The sequence below is a fragment of the Lonchura striata genome, chromosome 32 (genome assembly GCF_046129695.1).
Source record: "Lonchura striata isolate bLonStr1 chromosome 32, bLonStr1.mat, whole genome shotgun sequence".
NCBI lineage: Eukaryota > Metazoa > Chordata > Aves > Passeriformes > Estrildidae > Lonchura > Lonchura striata.
The window spans coordinates 77,070-100,000 of NC_134634.1; the positions used below are offsets into that span (position 1 = coordinate 77,070).

Consider the following 22,931-nt stretch of genomic DNA (forward strand, 5'->3'; position numbering starts at 1 on the left):
GCTGATGGTCTCCAAGCCTCTTTTGGAAAACACTCTGCAGCTCAGGCTCCATATGTTGCATTCTGGCTTAGCAGCAGTTCCACGTACTCACTGCTTGCTTTGCTTTAAGCTTGCTTTGGCAGCTGAAAGGGCTCGATGTGATTGAAAAGGCAAGTGCAATGTGCCAGGTTGAAGGGCTGTCAGCGAATGCACAGAGCACTTAACAGCCTCTAAGCCAGTGACTCTTTTTTTTTTATCCTTTTTTTTTCTTTTTTTGATGTTGTTTGTATAGGAACCCAGCTGAATCAGGGATCGTGTCTCTCACTTGATGTCCTCAAACTTGTGGACCTGAATTACTGTGGTGGCAATATCAAGGCCTGAAAACCTTATCTTTCTTCAGTCAAGAGCAGAGACTCTGAGCTGCTGCCCAAGGCAAACCCTGATGCAATTCTTCCCTCACATCTCCTTTTAGAGATGGTCTTGGGGATTTAGATGCTGACACAGATCAACTGGTGGCCACATCTTTCAAATAAAGTCCTTCATAATGTATTAACTCCAGCCTGTTTGTCGATACTCTACCCTTTTTCATCTAAGAACTCTCCACAAAAATATTTTTATTGTCTCCCTTCTGCCCCATTTGAGCCCTTCAAATGCTCTTTTCATTGCCAGCTCTCAACACAGGGCACAGACAAAGAGCTGGGCAAGCCCCACGGTGTGTATGGTACAAATAAGGCATTCACAGTTAGGACCTTCCTTCCCAGTTTGGGGAAAGATGTCTCACGTTAAGAATCTTGATTCAGGTGGCACAAAAGGCAGAAAGAAAGAAGGGCAAAGCAGTGAATTTGCCTTCTTTAGGGGAAGAGGAGTCTCCTTTGTGTTGTTCTGTTGTTCTGTTCCTAAAAAAAGGCAAGGTTGGGATTCCTGTTGCTCAAATCTTTACAATCAAGATTATTTCCTTTTCTCTAACAAAAATGGCAGGATGCCCCAAATTATCCAGGTGAATACAAATCTGCCTTTAGTACCAACACCATCCCTCAGTTTCTGGCACACCCAAATCAGCCCTCAGTTCATAATCTGGTGCACATTGGCACAAAGCATCACTACAAGTTTCCTGGGAATCTGTGCTCTGCTTCTGATGATCATTGGTTTTCATTTAAAAGTGACTGATCAATACACTGAGCTTACCACGACCACTTTCCTCTCAGCTCCCTGTATGCCATGAATTCAATCAGGCAGGTATCAAAGCCTCCTCTTATCAGAGCACTTCCCCAGGAAACTCGTCATGCTTCTGTGAACACAGGGCACCTGCCAATAAGGCAAACCCATTTTCAGATTTAACTTTGGGATATTATGTATAAAAAGCAAGAGTACACATCAATTAGCAGCAGAGCTGGCCAGGCCTGCCATCCAAATGAAGTTCCCTGTAAGTATACCTATTGCTTTCTCATAAAACTCTTAAGGCTGGACAGCTTTTAAGTGGTTTTGAGCTTTTCTTGGCACTGAGAGAACTCTTAGTGATTTCTGACAAAGTGAAAATGCCAAAAGGGTGGGGACTACAGGGGAGAAATCTCCCTTTTGGCAGGGATGGAACTCTACGTGTTCAAATATGAAAGTGCTGTGTTCCAGGGGTGACACACACTCGTGACACGTCCACAGGACAATATTCTCTCCTTCACCACTCAGAGGCAAATCAACAGTCTCAGCAAGTCACATAAAGTTAGGGCTCAGCTGTTTGCTGAGAACTTAGGAGAACCATGAGACATGAGAGACCCCCCCTGTGCACTCAGATCCTCCTCATCAGAATCCTTTGAAATGAAAATTTGGACCAATTCAACATTCAAGAGAATGTCTCCATGATAATAATTGTTCACAACATTTAACACAAATGAATTTATCATCATAACAAATAATTCTCCTGCATACTTAAATCCTGTTCAGCTGGATCCCACTGCAGAAAGAGCTGAGCCTGTCCACAAAATAAACTGGAAGTCAGAATTATTTTAAGACAGAAAATAACTTGATGCAAGATAATCAGTCACAATGTTAAAATGTTGTGAGATTCAAATGCTCCTTTCAGGTTGTGATTGCTTCTTTTCTTGGTGGTTTCCTGGTTCCTGCTCTAGCTTCCAGGGTGTTGTGAATGAGTGGTTTCAGTCACTTAAAGAAAATAAAAAAGCAGGTTTCAACATCAGTTTGTGGAAGTACAGAATTCAATGGCAAGGGTTAGTCTATTGCTTACTGCATAGATGAAACCTGCAAAGGAAAATCAAATTAAAATAATTTCAGAATGGCATACACAGAGTCCAGGGCTGCAAAGGGTGAGGGGGCAATGGGTTTAAGAGCATTTAAACACTGACTCATTGACAAGGTGGTTCGATAGTGTTTACTACAATTACAACAAAGACTGAAATATAGATTCAAGATAGCAACATTATACCCTAATCACTCCTCATGCACACACACAGGCCCAAAGCTGTTTACATCTCTATCAATGTGTGCAAAAGGACCTGTTAAAAATTCCCCTGGGACGGGACAAACACCTTTGCCTTTCTCAGTGGGTGAGGGGTGAGTCTCGAGGAGAGGGGGGCACCAGCCCAGACTTCAGGGAGTCTTTTCAGTACTGCAGCCCTGAGGCTTGGCAAGCTCCAGGAGAGAGCCCACTCCAGGGAGATGCTCGTGGAGCCCACTGCAGCCCAGGGCAGCTCAGAGACCCCCTAGCACTGCTGTTCATGGAGGCAGGAGATGGCTGTCCTTCATTCCCAGGAGATTTGTGCCCTTCATTCCCAGGAGATTCGTGCCCTTCATTCCCAGGAGATTCGTGCCCTGGCCTATCCCGAGTTGGTAACAATGGTCCCGTTCCACTCAGGCTGTGATACAGGTAGATAATGTTCCAAGGCTGTCAGGGGGTGAGTGATTGTCCCTTGTTCCCTGCCTGGGTCAGGCAAGCAACGTTCCTGATTTAAGCAGTGTCACTCCCACGTTTCCCTCTCGGAGTTCCCAGTACAATCCTGAAAACCAGGTCTGGGTAAAGCCTGAGTGCAAATTCTGACACAAGAGCACTGATGGCTCCTGTGGGCTTCCCAGATGGGCTTCCCAGCCTCCCTCTGAGGCCAGAAACCAGCTCCCCTTTAGTCTGACCTCCAAGAGCAATCATTCCCCAAAACAGGGACACTGCCGCTTTATACACTGCTGGGAATCAACAAAATCCTTACTTCCTTTAATCTATTCCAAAAACTGGAACAGCAGGAAAAACTCCAAGGAGCACCACAATGAAAGTTCACACCACTCTGCCACTGGGGTTATGCTTGAGCAGGAGAAATATCATACACGTGGCATTGCTGGAGGAGGCAAAAAAACCTTTTTTTTTTTTTTTAACCTACCAACAGATTCCTACCTCACAATCATCAGACACCAGCAAATCAAAATTTCCAGAAGTACAATCCCCACATTTATCAAGTAGTTACACCAGGAAATAATTATCAGGGACATGCAGTGGGGAAACAAATGACAAAATAATTTTATTGCAGCATTCAGCCCTTCCACACCTAATTCTGAAAACAAATAAAAGGTGGGAGGCTCACATCATTTATTCTGCCTTCAGCAGCATCAGCTCTGCAGTCAGGATGCATCTCCCTGTAAGTATGCATGCTTTTCTTCCTTACACACTGAAACTTTGATTCAAACCCATTCCTTTCTCTCTCAGAAGGGCTTCTGCCTCTCTGGGGCCATTGTGCTCCTGCAGAAGGAGCAGCTGAGCCCCTGCTCCCCAGAGGAGCTGAGGAGGTAAGGATTTCTTCACGGCTTGGCTGTACCTGATTCAGAAAACAGGAAGCCTAATCCATGCCCATTCTTGTCAACGCTTTTGCACCACTGGAGCACTGCACTAGTGCATCAAGCCCTTCCCTGTAATGCCAGAGCAGGAGAAATGGCAAAGCTTTCTCCTCACTCCTGTAAAATACCTGTGTGTGCCTGCACAGGTCTGAGAAGCAGCTCTTGAGAGAGCAAGTGTGAAATGTGTCTGCTTTGAGCACCCTGGGCTAAAGCAAGGGTGCCTCCCTTTGGGGGCACTGGTGCAATCCCAGGTTGAAAGCAAAAAAAGGATCCAAAGAGGAGCCTTGAACATCAGAACAGGAAAAGGGGAGGAGGATTGTCATGGCCAGATTTGTCAGCCAGAGCTGCAGTTACATTTTGTATTTGATTTTCATTTCAGATTTTGACTGCAGTCCTTCTTGGACTCATCCTGACTCCAGCCCTTGCTGATTATGTGAGTACAAATAAACAATTTCCACATTGCTGCTCTTTCTATGATCTCTGCTTCAGAGATCTCCTTGAGCCTTTCATTTTTCTAAAGCCTTGGGCAGATAATCACTTGAAAGCCAAAGTGCTCTTTAATTTGCTTTTCTAGCATCAACAGACTGAAGTAAGCAAGAAAATCTCCATTGGTGGAGCCTACCAAATTATGACCATCAATAAGAAATGGCTGGTGGCAAGTATTGAACAAAAGACTAGCTATGGGTACTGGAAAACCATCTGGAACTATGACACAGTGAGTGCAGTCTCTTGTTCTTGCTCATACATTCAATAAAATCTCCTTTTATATGTTTTTAAATAGGTATTAAATTCCAGTATTAGTGATTAAATTCCCAGTGGTCCATAACTTTATTTTACAGGGCTTTATGGCAACCAAAGTGCTGCCAGAGAGAGCTTGCTACATTTCCATAATGAACAGAACAGAGATGCCCAACTTTGATGCTCTTCCCCAGCTGGCTGCAGACATCAGGGTAAGGTTGAAAAGGAGCAGTTACTTGGAAAGTTGTACTTAATGCAAAGTCTACTGATATGGGAAGCCTTGCTATTTTCAAAACCCACAGGTACTTTAAAGACCAGGTTTGTCACACCAGTAATTAGATATTTTTATCAATTTCACTGACATTTTACAGCAATGTGACTTTAAACGTTTGACAATTGGAATACCCTTGTTCAGATGCTTCCAGTAGAGGGTTTACATGTTTGGCCAATGTTGTAGCTCAGTTAGATTATTCTTAAAATGTTTATAACAGCTAAAGCTGGGAATATGCCTGGAGTTAAATGGAGCAGGGCACGGATCTTGCTGAATGCTGGGTTTTGATGTTTAGAACCAGAATCGTCCAAGAACCCCTACAAAGGAGATCACATTCACCCTTGTGAAGAGAATTATTCGTGACCTCGAATCATATGGACCAGACATCTTCTCTATGTGCAGAGGGCTCTCAACTTATGTGGCTTATGAGGTTCATGGTGAGTGCAAGCAAAAGAATTCTGTGTCTGAGTGACCTGGCATTTGTTTCCCTTGGGAATGACCAATGCACAATTGCTGCTCTTCCACCTTGAATCAAACAGAAACCAAGGGCTTCAGCAGTTGTACAAAGGGTTCAACATCTTTGCAGATCAGAACTGGAACAGGGTGGGGTCACAGCCCCCATAAATGACCCAAAGCAAATCCTTAGAGCTCCTCCCCAGGAAGTTTAAGGAGGCTTAATTTTGGTCCCAGAGTGTTTCAGCTCAAACTGAGCTCTCCTGTAATTCCCAGTCAATAAAAAGGGTAGTTCTAAGCACCTCTGTCCTTCAACTCAGAGCTGACTTGACCCAGAGAACTTAACAGCATCTTAATCTATGTCTCATGGTAATTGCTTTTCTTTTCTGGTTTTTGAAGGACCTCAATTCAATCTTGGATCATGCATCAAGCTCGATGTCCTTCAATATTTGGCCCTCACCTACTGCCATAATGGTGACTTTGTGTAAATCATGCCTTTCCTGAGCCTTGTGGGGATGCTCCAGCAGCAGCCTTGCAGCTGCTGCCCAAAGCCAGCCCTGCTGGAGTTATTCCCTGGCATCTCTTCCTTCAAGAGGTTCCTTCCTGAGGATTGAGGACTGGAACAGATCAGTTGGTGAGCAGAGCTATCAATTAAATTCCTTCATCATTGAATAACTCTGGCCTGTTTGTCATTACTCTACCCTTTTTCTTCTAAGAACACCTCCACGAAAATATTTTGCCCCATTTGAGCCCTTCCACTGCTCTTTTCATCTCAGCACACCCAGAGAGCTGGGCAGGCCCATGGTACAAACCAGGCACTCACAGGTAGGACCTTCCTTCCCTGCCTAGGGAAAGATGCTTCTCATTAAAAATCTTGTTTCAGGGGGCACAAAAGGCAGAAGAAAAGAAGTGCAAAGCAGTGAATTTACCTTTCTTAGAGGGAGTCTCCTTTGTAGGATTTACAGAGTTGTTCTGTCCCTACCATAATGCAAAGCTGAGATTCTTGTTGCTCAAATCTTTACAATCAAGGTTGATATTTCCCTTTCTCTAACCCAAAAGGCAGCGTGCCCCGAGCTGAGCCACTCAGCCTCTGCTGACGTGACATGGCAATGCACTGGGGCTGCTGGGGAGCCTCAGCACCTTCTGGGGAGGTCTGGATCAGCCCATGGCACTCACTGGAGACCTTTCCACCCCGGGGAGCTCCTGATCCCTTGAAAAATTACAGCAGTCCAGGGAAGAAAAAAATCCTCTTAGCCACTGAGTGTCAGCCTCGAGTTGCACAGCTGAGATGGAAAAGGCCCTCGACTCCCATCCAGAGGAGTCTCTCCCAGGACTATCCCAGGACTGTCCCAGAGCACCAGGAGAGTGAAGTGGGTCCAGTTCCAGCCCAGCTGAGCTGGGTTACAGCACTGCAGACACAGCCAGGGACTCTGAGGTGGCTGCAGCAGGAATTCCTGTGCAGTGATCATTTAATCATGAGAATAACACTGGGGAGTGTGGGCAGCTTCCACACGGTGCTGTGACAGCTTCCTGAGGTCCTGAAAAACAGGGAATGTGATTTTTAGGTGTTGACAAAAGCCACTACCCATCATCCAGGTCAGCCACCTGAGAGCCAAAGGGAACCACCCCAGAGTCACCCAAAGGTGCTCCTGAATCCAAAGGCACCTACTGGAGCTTCATTAGCCTTTGCACAGCTGTGTGCAATTAAATCACCTCGTTATTGCCTCTCACACAGAGCCTAAAGCACACTCAGTCTTCCCAAGGTCTCTCACACACAACCTGCAATCTTCAAAATGTTTTTATTCTGGCACTTTTAGTGAGGGGGGAAAGGGCAGAAATATTCCAACACCCCTCCTGTGTCCCACACGAGCCAGAGTGTTGGTGTTGCTCTTGCCAGATCATAAAGAAAAATGCACAATCTTCAGGCAGGCATATGGAGGGGATTAGCCCTGAAGAAATTCAGAATTTCAGGATACAGCTCGGTGTTCCCTTGGTCAGCAGCTCCCCCCATCTCAGAGCACTCACAGCTCCATCAGTTCCTTGACTTTTCCCCAGGCTTTGCTGGGGCTCGTGTCACTCTGAACCCACAGAGAATCTGATCTCCCCCACTTTGGCTAAGGATGTTTGAAGGACAAATGCCATGCTTGAAGCCTGGCACAGGTGCATTGCATCCCCTGAAACCCCCACTGACAGCTGCTCCACTCACCAGGTGTTGGCACTTAGGAGATTGGGTTCGTTGGTGTGGCCTGGGGGTCTGGGAGGGAAATTTGGGAGCTGCTGTACCAGTGAAAGCAAGCTGGAGGTGCTGGGGTCCCTCTCTGGGGGTTGGTGCTCCTTTCGAGCTGTCCTGCCTGCTTTTAGAGCCCGTGGTGCTGTTTGTGGAAGGAGACAAGGGAGGTGAGTGCAGGGTTATATTTTCCACTCCATTTCCTTGGAACTCAGTTTAGGCTTTAGAGGTTGAGCTGAGTTTGGTGAGGGTGGTGATTTGGGGCAGACTTTGATGAGCACGGGCACTGCTGAGTGCTCCTGAGGTATGAGAAAATGCAAGGCAGGAAGCCTGACGTGGCTTTTCACTCCTGTGAAGCTGCCCCAGGTTTTTAAAGGTCTTTAAACTCAGATGTTGCCTACGTGGGGAACAAAGGCAGCTCTGCACATCTCTTCTGGCTGTGTGGAAAACAAAGATGTAGTGATAGGATGAGGGGGAACGGCCTTGAGGGCAGGGTTAGTGGGATATTGGGAAGGAATTCCTCCTGTGAGGGTGGGATGGGATTCCCAGAGAAGCTGTGGCTCCCCGGGCAGTGCCCAAGGCCAGGCTGGACAGGGCTTGGAGCAGCTGGGACAGTGGAGGTGTCCCTGGCAGGGCAGGGATGGGCTGGGATTTGGGCTTTGGGTCCATCCTAAGGCAGCCCAAGCTGGGCTTTGGGTCCATCCTAAGGCAGCCCAAGCTGGGCTTTGGGTCCATCCTAAGGCAGCCCGGGCTGGGATTCGGGTCTGTCCTAAGGCAGCCCGGGCTGGGCTTTGGGTCCGTCCTAAGGCAGCCCGGGCTGGGATTCGGGTCCGTCCTAAGGCAGCCCAAACTGGGATTCGGGCCCATCCTAAGGCAGCCCGGGCTGGGCTTTGGGTCCATCCTAAGGCAGCCCAAGCTGGGATTTGGGTCCATCCTAAGGCAGCCCGGGCTGGGCTTTGGGTCCGTCCTAAGGCAGCCCGGGCTGGGATTCGGGTCCGTCCTAAGGCAGCCCAAGCTGGGATTCGGGTCTGTCCTAAGGCAGCCCAAGCTGGGATTTGGGTCCGTCCTAAGGCAGCCCAAGCTGGGATTTGGGTCTGTCCTAAGGCAGCCCGGGCTGGGATTCAGCCCTGGATCGCTCAGCCTCTGTCCCGGCTCCTGTGCTCGAGTTCTGGCCGCGAGGTGGCATTCTCTGAGCTGCTCTGGCTAAGGCAAAGCAGAGCTTGCCATCTTTAATAATAACAATAATAATTAAGGGGGGGTGGGGGGGAGGAAAAGCCACAAACCCTCCCTGTGTTTTCTGAAGTCCGCGACAAAGCAAGATTTGTGAGGAGGCTGCTGCTGCTCTTGGCAAACAATGCTGCTGCTTCCCGAGAGCTGCGAGGGAGACTGAGGGTCAAGTCCCTTTAAAGAAAAAAAAAAAAAAAGTGAAATACAGTATTGTGCATCTTGAAATCTGAAACCAAGAAACAGAAGTGCAAGGGAAACAAGGGGGAAAGTCTTGCGATTCCCGTGGACAACTGTGGCGAGTGGAGTTTTAAGGAATACAATATATATCTATAGCTTTTAATGGTCATTGGATGGCTTTTGTGGAAAAACCTGTGAAATAAAGGAGCTTTGGAAGAAGAGATTTCTTTTTTCTCCTCCTCTCTGGATATAATGGCCATTGCAAAGCAAAGCATCTTGAGATTTGGCTTCAAGTGTGCCTTCCTAGCGATTTTTACACTCACCTGCGATGGGCACGGCGGGAAGAGGGAGAACGGTGGTCCTGCCTGCTACGGAGGGTTTGATTTGTATTTCATCCTGGACAAGTAAGTCAGCCCTGCTTTGTTCTTTTTCTTTGGCTAGGCACGAGCTGGAAGGGCACACGCTGATACCGAGGAGGTTTTCTTTGCGTTTGGGTTTTGTAGGAGTCCCTGTGTCCCCAGGGGACCTCTGCAGCTCCGTTACTGCCGTGGTTATTGCTGTGTTGTACTGGTATTCTTCGGTGGGTCCGGCGCCCAAATCCCCGTTGTGCTCTGCCATCCCATCCTTAGAGATGTTCCGCTGCGGGAGCTTTGTGTGGCCCGAGCTCGAGTTGCTGAAAACTGTGCCTGGGAGCCGGGCAGTGCCCGGACCCCTCTGCTTTCCCCGGAGCCGGCTGGGGCTGCCCCCAGGGCAGGGGGAGCAGGATTGATCCTGCAGGCAGCAATTCCAACACTGGGATGTGCAGGGAGAGCAGGATTGCTCCTGCAGGCACCAATTCCAACACTGGGATGTGCAGGGAGAGCAGGATTGCTCCTGCAGGCACCAATTCCAACACTGGGATGTGCAGGGAGAGCAGGATTGCTCCTGCAGGCACCAATTCCAACACTGGGATGTGCAGGGAGAGCAGGATTGCTCCTGCAGGCACCAATTCCAACACTGGGATGTGCAGGGAGAGCAGGATTGCTCCTGCAGGCAGCAATTCCAGCGCTGGGATGTGCAGGGAGAGCAGGATTGCTCCCGCAGGCACCAATTCCAGAGCTGGGATGGAGAGCAGGATTGCTCCTGCAGGCACCAATTCCAACACTGGGATGTGCAGGGAGAGCAGGATTGCTCCTGCAGGTACCAATTCCAGAGCTGGGAGAGCAGGATTGCTCCTGCAGGCAGCAATTCCAGAGCTGGGATGTGCAGGGAGAGCAGGATTGCTCCTGCAGGTACCAATTCCAGAGCTGGGAGAGCAGGATTGCTCCTGCAGGCACCAATTCCAACACTGGGATGTGCAGAATTGTCCCTGCAGGCAGCAATTCCAGCGCTGGGATGTGCAGGGAGTGCAGAATTGCTCCTGCAGGCACCAATTCCAGTGCAGGGAATGCAGAACTGGTCTGCAGGCACCAATTCCAACACTGGGATGTGCAGGGAGCTCTGCTCGTGTCCCTGTCCCTGTGCCCAGAACAGCAGCTTTGGTACAAACCAGCCCAGAGAGGGGCTGCTCCCTTCGGAGGGGGCTGAATTCAGCTGCTGGGATGGAGAAGGGCTCGAGTGCCTCATTTAAAGAGCTTTATTTTCCCTAGCTGAGTCACACTTCCTTTGTTTCTTCTGTTAATCAAATGCATCTTTTGACTGTTTAGCTGTTTGTGCTGGAGATAACTTCCTACCTCACTTTTTCATCACTAATTGTGGCACTGTCACCTCCTTGGCACTGTAGGAGTGCTACTTTTTTTCCAGTGGGGATGGAGCAATGTGGAATCATTTTGTGCTGAGCTTTGGAAAGCTTCTTACTAAAGCAATACAACAATTAAAAAAAAAAAAAAAGAAAGAAAAACAAACTCTAAAAGGTATGAGCTGAAATGAGTGTCCTGATTTTCTTGATCAAGAGCAGTTCACTTGAACCAAAGGCTTGGAAATACTGGAGGTGGTGCCTGCCAGAGCCATGGCACTGACATTAATAACCATAAATTTCAGAGACGGGAAAGTATTTGCACACTGCCAGAAGTGCTCACAGATGAAGTTTCTGAGTGATCCTCTGGGGTGTTTTGCAGTAGCTCCCACATTCCATTCGTATAAATGACTTGGAATTACATAACCCTTTCTCACAAAACACTGGGTAAAAATCTAACAGAGACACCGGCCACCTCAGTGTGCCAGTTGTCCTGATGCTCCAGGGGGAAGATTAATTTCTTTTATTCAGTGGAAAGGTCTACCTGGCTTCCTCATTTCCAGTTATTAATTGGAATAACTCTACTGCTACAAATGGAAAAACCCTGAACCCAAACAAACCCAGAGCATGATTTGTAGTGCAGAGAGCTTTTGTCAGCTGGAAGCTGAAGCAGGACTGAAGGATTTCTCAGATCTCATGGATGTGCTGTGTTCCACCTCTGAGCTAATGTAACTTCAGCAGGTCCTTAATCCAAGTTCCGTGCTGTTCCCCCAGTAAAATCCAGAACTTGTGAGCTTTGATCCCAGGATTGAGGATCTGGGTGTAAACACCAGCCTTGGCACAAGCTTTAAAGCAGGCAGGCTGGCCCCCGTGTAGGTATCAAGGTATCCCACAAAAACCCTGCTCTGACATTGCAGAGCTCCTCTTCCTGGGATTTTCCTGGTGCAGAAATGAGCAGGATGTGCTGTAAAAATTTCCTTGGTCTCCAGTGGAATTCTGGAAGAGCATTGTGGCTTTTCAGCTGTTCCTGGGTACAGTACACCACTGGACCTGGCTCTTTAAGCTCTGGTGAGAGATTTACTGTGGTGGAGCTGGTTATCACATTTCCTTTAACACTCTGATGGAATCATGGAATGGCTTGAGCTGGGAGGTCTTTAAAGATCATCTGGCTCCACCCCATGCCATGGGTGAGGAACCTTCCACAGACCATGCCTCTTGTCCTTGATGGCAAAATCTCACACTGTGTCTATTTTCTCAATTTAGTCTCAAGCTGTATGTTATTTGGAGTAGCTTTATGTTATTTGGAGGAGCTGTTTGCTGTTTAGGGTCGTGTCCTGTTTGCAGTTTGGGTTCTGTGCAGGTGCTGAGCACCTCAGGGTGGAGGTCACACCAAGACAAGCCCAGAGCTGTGGAAGGTAGGCCTGGCTTACTCTGGGAGAGCTGGTCCAGGGTGGCCTCTCCTTTTGTGTTCTGTGGTGCTGAGAGGGTTTGTGGGTTCAGGCTCCACACACTGGAGGAGTTGGTGCCAAGGAATCAACAGCAGGCTGCAAATTAAGGTACAGAACAATGAGGAAGCAGTGAGATGTTGCTAAAAAAGCCCAAACGTTTGTCCTTACTGATAAATTGTCCCAGTTGTTGTAAAAATGTTCTCTGTGTGATTGATTAATGCTCACACCAAGCTGACCTGCAGTGAGCAAACCTCCCCAGCACAGCTGGAATTTGGGAACACCCCAGGCTGGTGCCTGCACCCAGAGCCAGATGTGCATTTGGTTGGGATGGAGGAGCTTGCAAGGATGTGGAGGGATGATTTTTCTCTGCTAGCATGAGGGCTGAGGGATGCCAGCAAGGCAGGGTGGAGAAAATTGTGCATTTTTGTGTCTTCTTGCCTGAAGGAACGGAATTAACTCCCAGTTCTGCCAAGGGCAGGCAACTGCAGCGAGCTGAGCTCATGTGTGCAATCCCTGCCAGAGTCAGGAGCCATGGATGTGTTTTTGACCCAGTGCTGCCTCTGGATGAAGAATTCCTTGGTGAAAGGAATGGGCAGGAGCTCCTTCCAGCAGGCCTGAGTGTGTGCCTGCAGCACTCTGCCTGCTGATGGATGCCAATCAACTCATGGCTACTTGCTTATTAATTGTTTTTTTTTTTTTTCGCATAACCCCTCTGGCCATTCCAGAGCAAAGAATGTTCTTGGGCTGAGCTGGGCTTGGAGGCTTGTCCTGCTCTGACCCTGTGGGTCTGTGACCTGCAGGGCTTGGCAGTGAGTGCCTGCTGTGAAGTGTGGCAGGAGATAACAGCGTTTCCTCCAAGAATTGCATCACCTCTGGGACGCCTCTGTGCTGTGGAGAGGTTTCAGGGTTGCTCCTGGAGCATTTGGAAAGATAAAGGATGCTTTTGGGCTCATTTGTGCTGGTTTTGAAGAGCTCATAAAGAGATGCTGCACAACTGCTTGGGTAAATGGCACCTCTGAGAGCTGTGAGGCTTCTGGGAGTTACTCCAAACCCAGGCAAACTTAAGGAGATTTTTGGATCAGCATCAGCCTCTGAACCAAGTGTCTCCGTGTCCTCCTGCCAGCTGCAGAGCATTAACTCCTGGGGGCTCTTGGTGTAAGAGTGTGGGCCTGATCCTCTGACCCTTCTGGACCTGGATAAACCCACGGCTATGAGAAGGTTCCACAGCAGAAATGGAAAAGTGGAGTCTAAAAAGTGCAAGGAAGGCCAAGTCTAGGGAGGCTTGAGGGCTGCAGCTTTGGGTTCTGGAGCATCCTGTCCCAGTGAGGAGGAGGAGGGCACCTGCAGAAGGGCAGGGCTGGCTGGAGCCTCTGCAGGTCTCTCTCAACACCTGCATCCCCTGTGGGGGTACAGAGGCCAGTGGAGATGGCCACAGAGTGTCTAACTCGCTTGTTAAAGAGAATGGTTCACTTGGGTTTAATTTCCATTTATTGGGCCCTTCTCCAGAAGAGATTTTGGCATCTTCAGGATGAGTCTTTTCTTAAATTCCAAGTTTAAAGCATTAGCCATTCAGCTGCAAAGTCTTGGCTCACTGATCTTGTTTCTTCTGGGAATATGAGGAGAGAACTATTTGAAAATTGGCTTTTCTTATCTTACAGTTGGACTTTAGAAATACTCATCCTTCTCAGAGTTCTTGGCCTGCCTCACTGTGCAAAGGAGGTGTCTTACAGAGTGGTGCTGAGTGACACAGCTCAGGGAGGTGGGCGCTGGGAGCTAAGGCTGCTTTTGTCAGCTTTGCACTGGCTGCAGAAATGTTGGTTGGATTTGGTTTGTCCATTTTAGGCCGAGTGAAGAACGTGAGAAGCCTGAAGGGTGTTTCAGAAAATGCATTTTATTTACAAGGAGAGCTTTTTCCTAAGTGCAGGCCTGGCAGAAATGAACCCAGGCAGGTTGGGCTGGCCCAGGTGGGAATTGCTGTGCAGGGAGGACAATGTGTGCTCAGCAAAAGTGGGAACTTGGATTTTGGGCCCCTGTTTATCTGAAGCGAGGACTAGCTCATTCTGATTAACCAAGCCTTGCTTCTCCAAGTCTTCTGGAGATTGATGCAACCCTTGCAGTAAAGTCAAGTGGTTTTTATGCCTCGCCATCTAAAGACAATTAATCTTTTCCAGGCCAGTTCTAGGAAATGATTTGGGACTGGAGGGCTGTGGAATTCAAGCTCTCCGAGTTATCCCATATATCCAAGGGGAATTTGCACCTGGGGCTGAGCCCTGTGTGTCTCTGCTCTATCAATTTGGGGTTTGCATGCAGCAGGGTTTGAGTTTCCTGCCTGAGAGCGAGTCCTGATGCGTGTCACCCCTCACCTCTTAGGATGCCAATTTTCTCACTGTGTGGTTTAATTGGTTTATCAAGAGTTTTGCTGTTCCTTTGTTCCTCTGATTAACATCTGAGTGGGGAAGAAGCCACCTTGTGTCCTGGTGTGAGGAAAGAAAGGAAGGAAGAGTTCAGCACTGAGAGCATCTGCTGATGATCCTGCCTGCTCTGCCATCAGGGTGTCTCGAAGGCCAGCCTTAAACTCATCCTAAACTTTTGGGCTCCAGTCCTTTGTGCAGCAAGGCACAGGGTCACAGTTTCTGCACAGGGCCTGGATTTTTTTCCTCATTTGGGCCCGTTTGGGTTATTTTTGAAGAGCTCAATAAAGAGGTGCTGCACAGCTTCACAGCTAAATGTCATCTCTGCATGGGCTGCTGGGGGTCAGGCAGGGAAAGAGCAGCTCCAGGAACTGTGGGGCAGGAGGGAATGGCTGAGAAGGAAAAGCAGGAGTGGGGAAAGGGCAGGAAATGTCTGGGAGCCCCAGGACGAGCTCTGCGTGCTCCTGGTGCCTCTGCAGGTGCAGCATCACTGCATTAAATAAACAAGAATCAACAGCAGCAAAGCACAGCATTGCATCCTGTGCTTTATTCCCCGAGCAGCCAGGCTGGGACCTGCTCTGCCTCTCATTTATTCCCAGAGCTCAGCCAGGACACAACTGCTCGTTTGCCTTTTCTTCCTGGGAAGTGGAAAACCACCTCGAGCCTTCATCTTTTCTTCCTCAGGCTGCAGATCAATGAAGTTTCTGTTGCAGCTGGAATGGTTGTTTCCCCTATAAATATTTCTAATTGTACTCAATGAATTGAATAAGTGATGACACATTTATTTTCCAACTCTAGGAAAGAAATTTTTTTTCCCGATATTAATATTCCAGTGTTCACAGAAGTGTTTATGCCAGAAGGGGCATTTTGTGCTGAAAGATTCTGATTAACCTAATTTTTTCCTCGTTCTTACAACATAAAGAATAATCCAACCCCATTACATCCTATGGTTTATTCTCCTGAGGAGCAAAATTAGTTTGTTTTGTCTTTAGCTGAGGTGTGAAAGAATTAACCAGAGCAGTTGAGATGTGGACTAAGGTGTTTTACTTTTCATAGTCTCTGGCACAGTGGAAACACTGGAGGAGTTTAATAATCTGTTCCTCCAACTGCATGTAATTCTCAGAACACACTGGAGCTCAAAGCTCTGTGTAATGGTTTGGAAGCGAGTGGGTGGAATTAATCTGAAATGTCGTGCAGAGAACCAGCTCCTCACCCTCACAGGGTTTGTTTGGTTAAGGCTCTGCCAAAGCCCAGCCTAAGTGCCATGGGCCCCTGCCAAGGGCAGCCTCAAACACCTGCATGGGGCAGGAATTATTCCTGCTTTTCAGAGAAAACTGGGAAATGTCAGTTCAGTTTGATCCCGTTAAAGAAGAGCATGGGCAGCCAGTGCTGAACAAAGCTGGAGCAATGTGGGACAGAAAGGTGACCCTGACGTGTCCTGTGATCCCTGTGTCCCCAGGTCAGGCAGTGTCCTGCACCACTGGAACGAGATCTATCACTTTGTGGAGCACCTGGCCCGCAAGTTCATCAGGTAAGGAGGGCTCAGGTCCCTGCTGGGCTCTGGGCTGCCAGCGCCTCCCAGCCCCAGCACTGCTGCTGCCCATGGGGAAAAGTGCTGGAGAGAGAGCTCCTGATGGTTCCTCACACCTCCATTGACTGCTCCTCATGGTTCCTCACACCCTCCATTGATCCTGATGGTTCCTCACACCTCCATTGATCCTGATGGTTCCTCACACCTCCATTGACTGCTCCTCATGGTTCCTCACACCTCCATTGACTGCTCCTCATGGTTCCTCACACCTCCACTGACTGAACCTGATGGTTCCTCACACCCTCCATTGATCCTGATGGTTCCTCACACCTCCATTGATCCTGATGGTTCCTCACACCTCCATTGACTGTTCCTCATGGTTCCTCACACCTCTATTGACTGCTCCTCATGGTTCCTCACACCTCCATTGACTGCTCCTGATGGCTCCTCACACCTCCATTGATCCTGATGGTTCCTCACACCTCCATTGACTGCTCCTCATGGTTCCTCACACCTCCATTGATCCTGATGGTTCCTCACACCTCCATTGACTGCTCCTCATGGTTCCTCACACCCTCCATTGATCCTGATGGTTCCTCACACCCTCCATTGACTGCTCCTCATGGTTCCTCACACCCTCCATTGATCCTGATGGTTCCTCACACCCTCCATTGACTGCTCCTCATGGTTCCTCACACCCTCCATTGATCCTGATGGTTCCTCACACCCTCCATTGACTGCTCTTCATAGTTCCTCACACCTCCACTGGCTGCCCTCCCCAGCTCCTGTTCTGGGCACAGGGGGAGAGAAGAGAATTCCATTTTTTCCTGCCTGCCTTCCCCAGTTGGGGCAGGAGTCCTCCTGCCTGGGCTGCACAGGGTTGGGTGGCAGGAGAGCCCCTGGCTGTGGCTCCCGGGCCCCGAATTCCCTGAGCCTGGGCGAGCAGTCCCTGGGCAGGGCTGGAAGGGGCTGTGGCAAACACAACCAGCCCTCCCTTCTCTCGGGGCACTTTCTGGCTGTGGCCATGCCAAGGCTGTGCACAGGAGTTCTCTGCATCCTTTACAAGGATTGCCCAAGGATTCCCTGGGCTGGGAAGGGCAAACCCATTTTCATCCTGGTGAGCTGGGACTGGCAGAGTGTGACTGTGTTACACACACAGAGCTCTGCCCACATTAATTCCCTTTTTTCTCTCCTCCAGCCCTCAGCTGAGGATGTCCTTCATTGTTTTTTCAACCAGAGGGACAATTCTAATGAGGTTAACAGAAGACAGGTAAGGAGAGGTTTGAAGGTCAACAGCAGCTTCCTCCCTCCTCTTCCTCAGTGATTTCCATCCCACTGGGAACGTGCTGTGGCACCTCTGTGCTGCCCATTTCACTGGCAGAGTCCTGTGCCCATCCTCAGCTGCTGGAATGCACTGGGGCCTCTCAAGGCAGAGGTTCCCTGCTCCATTTCAATTTCCAAAATGCTCCAGGCAGCTGCCAGGCTTTCAGCTCCCCTGCTTTCCCTGAGGGATCAGGATTTTGTCAGAGCAGCAGAGGCTCGGTGTCTGTGGGACATCCTCTGGGAGTTTCTCCTGGAAGAGCTGAAATTCCCTTCCCACAGAAACAGGCTGGACGGGCAGAGGTGACACCCACGCTCCTGGGGCAGGGGGATGTGGTTTCCTGGAAGGTCTGAAGGTGCCACAGACAAAGGATGTCTGGGGTGGATTTTTGGGCACTAGCAGATTGCTTTGTTTGTGAAGCGCATCCCTCCCACCCCCTTACAGACCCCCAAGTTAATCCCAGTAAAACCTACAGGATGGATTTTTTTTATTATTATTATTTTATTCTGGCTTCCAAGGAGAGCTGGATGAGGTCCTTAAATCGCTCTCGCTTCCTCTGTTAACTTCATTGCCACGTGGAGCAGCAATATACGTACCACATGTGTGCAGTGTAGGAGGCAGCATGTGTTTTACATATTGGACGTCTGAAATCACATACCAGAGCAGCTGGCTGCCTTCCTGCAGGGCAGTGCACACTCACACCAGCCTTGAAAACGTCCCAAAGCCCAGCCAGCCTCTTCTGCCACTTTCTGCAGCAGCAGGGATGAAGAGAATGAGGCACATTTATTTAACCGGGTGCCAAAGCAAAACCTGTTCCTGCTCTTGCTGTCCCACCCTTGGAGCAAACCCCAGTGCAGGGATCTCCTTTCTGCTCAGGCTCTGAGCTATGAAATGCTCCCACGTGGGGTGTATTCCATATTTTGTGTTCCATACTTGCCCAGCTGTCCCAGAAGTACTGGCTGGGAGCAGATTTTGCTTTGGGATGGCCTCAGAGCCAGCTCTCTGCTGGGTTTTACCTGGCACTGACAAACAAGGGCTGGGCTGGGCTCTGTCACCTGGGAGAGCTTCCCTGCTCTAGGGGTGTTTCAGCATCTGCAGGTGGGGCCTTGAGGGTGCTGAGCTTCCTTTTGGGAAAACTCTGTGCCTCTAAAGGGTCTGGCATGACAAACCTCAATGACTTTTGCTGCATACTCTAAAAAATGTCAGTACCAACCTCTCACAAACAGTTGTGATCACAGGGAATGCTCCATTTTATACCCAGCCTTGATTTGGCTGCCTGAGAGGAGGAACCTGATAAGTGTGTGACTAGTTTGGGATGTCCCAGGTACAAAATGGGTTTTTGGAAGTTTGGTAGCTCAGCCCCTGCCCGAGCAGGCAGTCTTTGCCCGCAGGGAGCCTGTGCAGTGCAGAGTGAGCAGTGGCAGTGCCCTGCTGCAGGCAGCCTCTCCGAGTGTGTGCCCACACCAGCTGCCCTTCCTGAAGGGCTCAAAACCCACTCCTGCTGTGGGTGTGCCTGCAGCGACCTCGCCCCTTGCCGTGGCACTGTGCAGTTGGCTCAGGTGCCCCCCAGCCTTTTATCCTGCATTAAAGACTCCTGGCCGTGCTTGGCTTCCAGAGTTTGGTTCTGCCACTCAGAGAAGCAGCAAATCCCTGCCCACCCCCTGATCTCTGTGCCTGGCACTCTGAAAGAGCCAAGCACACCCCGAGCCCAGATGAAGCAGGGAAAGGCTTCAGGCTCCCAGCCACAGCTCTACACAGCCTGGAGCTGCCAGGGTGGCCCCAGTGCCATTTTCTGAAGCTGCTCGCTGATGTTTGCGTGCTCAAGTCAGCAAAGGTGTGAGGAAAGGGAGCCAGGTGCAAATCAGCTGCTGAGGTTTGAGCAGGGAATATTTGTTTAGGAAGAAATGTATGAAATGTGTGGGTATTGCCCTCGGGGATGGTGCTGCTGAGCTGCTTTCCCCAGGCACTGGGAGCACTGGGAGCACAGCTCTGTGTTCCACATCCTTGGCCAGGCACTGGGGTGACTCTTGTTCTGCAGTCTCTGTGCCTGGCTGTGCCCTGCAGGACCTGACGTGTCCATCAGCCACCTCTGCAGGCTGCCAGGACCTGCCGTGTCCATCAGCCACCTGTGCAGGCTGCCAGGACCTGCTGGTGCCTTTGCCCTGACAGTGCCTGCCAGGACCTGCCGGTGCCTTTGCCCTGACAGTGCCTGCCAGGACCTGCCGGTGCCTTTGCCCTGACAGTGCCCGCCAGGACCTGCCGGTGCCTTTGCCCTGACAGTGCCCGCCAGGACCTGCTGATGCCTTTGCCCTGACAGTGCCTGCCTTCCTTGCAGGGAGCAGATCCGCCAGGGCCTGGAGGAGCTGCAGAAGGTGCTGCCAGGAGGGGACACGTACATGCACGAAGGATTTGAGAGGGTAACTGGGGCAGGGGGGCTGAGCAGGGTCTCTGCTCCTCGGGAGCTGCACAAGGCTGGGGCTGGCTGGAAATTCCCTGCTGGGTGAGTGGGACCCTGTCCCTGTGCTGCAGCAGCACAGGGAGGGGAGGGCTCCGTGCTGGAGCTGCAGGCTCTGCTAATTCTCTTTATTTCTGCCTTTTCTGCTTTGGGGGAGGCAGTGGCACTGGGTCCAGGAGGAGTGGGAAGCTTCAGTCCTACCTGGGCTGAGTGGGGAGAGGTCACAGCTCACACCTGGGGTGGCCAAGTAACTGCAGACCTTATTGCCTTCTCCTCCTGGGCGTGTTTTTTCCACATTTGACAAGCTCAGGAGTTTCTGTAAAGCTGAGCTCCTGCATTTCCCCCCACCTCTGTCCCACGTGGGTATTTGGGAGAGGTTTGAACTGCTGGAAGTCTGTCCCATCACTGCAGGAGCTGAGGGGACCCAGCAGAGCTGCTGCTTTGTTTGCAGCTGGAGCAGCTGAGCTAGAGCTGCTGAGGAATATTTAGCACTGGGCCCAGGATGCTCCTCAGGGATGGAAGTGGATGGGGTTTTCAGGGAGGAGAATAGTGGGAGACAGCTCTGGGCTGGGTTTGCTGCTGAGACCTTGCAGGAATGCAGAGAAAAGCCCAAGCAAGAGCCCTGCTCTGAGTCAGAAATCAGAGCTGCAGACGTGACACCCTCACTGCCACCAGCCCCTCCTTTCTGCTGCACAGCTTGTTCACAAGCTCCTATTATTGATTTATTACTAATAATCTGCTCTGATTTCAGGCCAGTGAGCAGATTTACTACGAGAACGTTCACGGTGAGAGCCCTTCTTGACCCACTGAATGCTTCTTTTCTCTTTCTTTTTGATTGATAACTTTATCACATCTAAAATGCAGCTCTGCTGTGGGAAGGGTGGGGGTGGCTTCTATTCTTGCAGGGATGTGGTGCTAGTCAGGGAATTATTCCTGAAGGGGGAAAACAACAAGTGCAGCATTAAGGAGCTGGAATTAAAGTGTTTCAGGCCAAAAGGGAGAAGCCAGCCTGGCTGCAGGTGCCCACCCTCACCAAAACTGGTACCTTGCTTTTTCTGGAGGGCTCAGGCAACCATTTCTTCCTCCTTCTGAAACACAAATACGTGGAGAAGCTGTTGGGTAAAAGATTTTTTTTTTAATCCGCAATTATTAAAACCAGTGCTAAGTGCAGACAACTGGAAAAATGTCCTTTCCTTCCCTGTAATTGATGTCAAAACTTTCTGGTTTGGAAGGGAAGGCTGCAAAGGTTTAATGATGTTCCTGAAGTGTTGCTCAGGAACCTTGACAATTTTAGACCCTTTCCCCACCATCTTCATTTAAATTCCAACTGAGCTTTTCATCACAAGCTGAAAAAGGATTTCTTGAAGCGAGAGCATGAATAAAGCCAGGAGCTGGCTAGGACCAAGCTGCCCTGGGTTTTGGTGGCTGCAGCAGCAGCAGGGTTGTGCCCTTAGGCAGGAGGTTTTCGGAGGTGCCAGGCGGGGACTGAGGAGGTTTTGTGTTCAGGTTACAGAACTGCCAGTGTCATCATTGCATTGACAGATGGAGAGCTCCACGAAGATCTGTTTTTCTACTCCGAGAGGGAGGTAAGTGACCTGCACCTTGCACTCAGGCAGCCACTGGAATGGCTGGCCTTGCTGCTGTGCATGCCAAAGATGAGGAAAACATTTTCCCAGCCAGGAATCTCCACTCTGGTGCTCTGCAGACACCAATCTGAAGGACAACCACTGACAGCAGCAGCCTCTGACTCGCCACAGCTGAGCCTGTTCAGGGGAAGGAGAGGGGTTAAAACTTCCACTTAGAAATAAACAGAGGAGAAGGAATTGTTCACAGCTGAAAAGTTTCAGTATTTACTGGATTGCTCTGGGAAATGCTGAATAGTCTCATTTTCACTTTATTTTCCCCTCTCACACTGTCAGGACTGCAAAAAGAGGGTGGCAGCTTCTGTCACATCAGAAAACCTTTCAGATCAGCCAGTCTGACATTTCACAAATATCTCTGAGACTCAAGCACGCATTCTCAACATCCTCATTAAATTAGTGAACTGGGCAAAATGTTGAACAGTGGGGTGAGCACGGAGGGCTCTGCTGCAGAGCGTTCCTTTGGACATCCTCCCTGCAGAGAGGAGCAATTGGCACTTGTCAGTCAGACCAGGATGATCTAAACTTGGCAGAGGGAATTTCTGCATGAGTTTCCTATGGACAGAATTTTTCCTCTCAGTCTGCCCAAAGTGCAGCATTAAATCCAATACCAACAAAAAGAATGGGTTTGTAGAGCAAAACCAATATTGCTCCAGCAAATCCTGAATCTCCAGCTCCCCTCCTTACGGTTCATCTCTTTTTATTTCCCTTCTGAAATAAAAAAAATCCACAAGAAAAACAAGTTTGCTTTGAGAGGTGAGTGAACAAGTTGAAAGGTCAGAAGTGTCATATTTGTTTTGCTGTGGGGAGGAACAGTCATGGGCTGGTGGAAGGAGCTCCTGAGCTCGGCCCTTGCTCGGAGCTGCTCCAGTTGTTTGGGTTGAAGCTTCCCAGGGTGAAAGTGCAATGATGCTTTTCTGCTGAAAAAGCTCTTTGCTGAAAAAGCTCTTTGCTGAAAAAGCTCTTTGCTGAAAAAGCTCTTTGCTTTAACAGCTCACATTGCTGCAGTCTCCCCGTTCAGTCGGACTCGCCAGCACCTCTTCTGGGAAGGAGCTTCCACTCAGCTCTGGTTCTGGTTCTGCTGAAATACCATTAAATTACTGCATCCCTGCTCGTTTGGAGCAGCAGTAAATGCAGCTCCACTGAGGCAGCAGGAAAATCAAACCTGTGGCTGCTCTCCCTGGGCTCAGATGCTGTGTGAGCACTGCAGTGATGCAGTTTTGGGTGCAGTGGAGCCTCTCTCAGCTCCAGGTGCCAGGAGCCCGGGCACACTGCCTGAAACAGAGCACACAAAAGATTTTAGGTCACTGTTACACTGGGATGTGCCCTAAACGAGGAAAAGAAAAATGATTTAGCCTGTCTGACATCTTTTGGGAAGCTGGAGGAGCTAGAAAGGTGAACTAATTAGCTTGTAAAAATCCCTTTACTGAACACCAGCAGCTATAGCAGCAGATAAAACTGATTTTACACAATCAAGGAGGAAAACTTTTCAAGTGCCCTTCTGCTAA

General features: G+C 49.6%; 2 protein-coding genes across 2 annotated transcripts in view; both read left to right on the forward strand.

Moving 5' to 3' along the window:
• Positions 1–3,584: 3,584 nt before the first annotated feature.
• GKN1 (gastrokine 1) lies at positions 3,585–5,760 on the forward strand. The gene is made up of 6 exons (XM_031506710.2): positions 3,585–3,614; positions 4,190–4,243; positions 4,385–4,525; positions 4,650–4,760; positions 5,115–5,256; positions 5,672–5,760. Exons 1-6 carry the CDS (start codon positions 3,603–3,605, stop codon positions 5,758–5,760), a joined length of 549 nt encoding a protein of 182 aa, XP_031362570.2. The 5' UTR covers positions 3,585–3,602.
• Positions 5,761–8,558: 2,798 nt separating this feature from the next.
• Positions 8,559–22,931, forward strand: part of ANTXR1 (ANTXR cell adhesion molecule 1) — a 60,391-nt gene continuing 46,018 nt past the window's right edge. The window contains exons 1-6 of the mRNA XM_077789227.1: positions 8,559–9,307; positions 15,936–16,007; positions 17,206–17,277; positions 19,664–19,745; positions 20,535–20,568; positions 21,290–21,369. Coding sequence (XP_077645353.1) covers positions 9,156–9,307; positions 15,936–16,007; positions 17,206–17,277; positions 19,664–19,745; positions 20,535–20,568; positions 21,290–21,369 — 492 coding nt within the window. The 5' untranslated portion in view covers positions 8,559–9,155. The remainder of the gene's footprint in view (positions 9,308–15,935; positions 16,008–17,205; positions 17,278–19,663; positions 19,746–20,534; positions 20,569–21,289; positions 21,370–22,931) is intronic.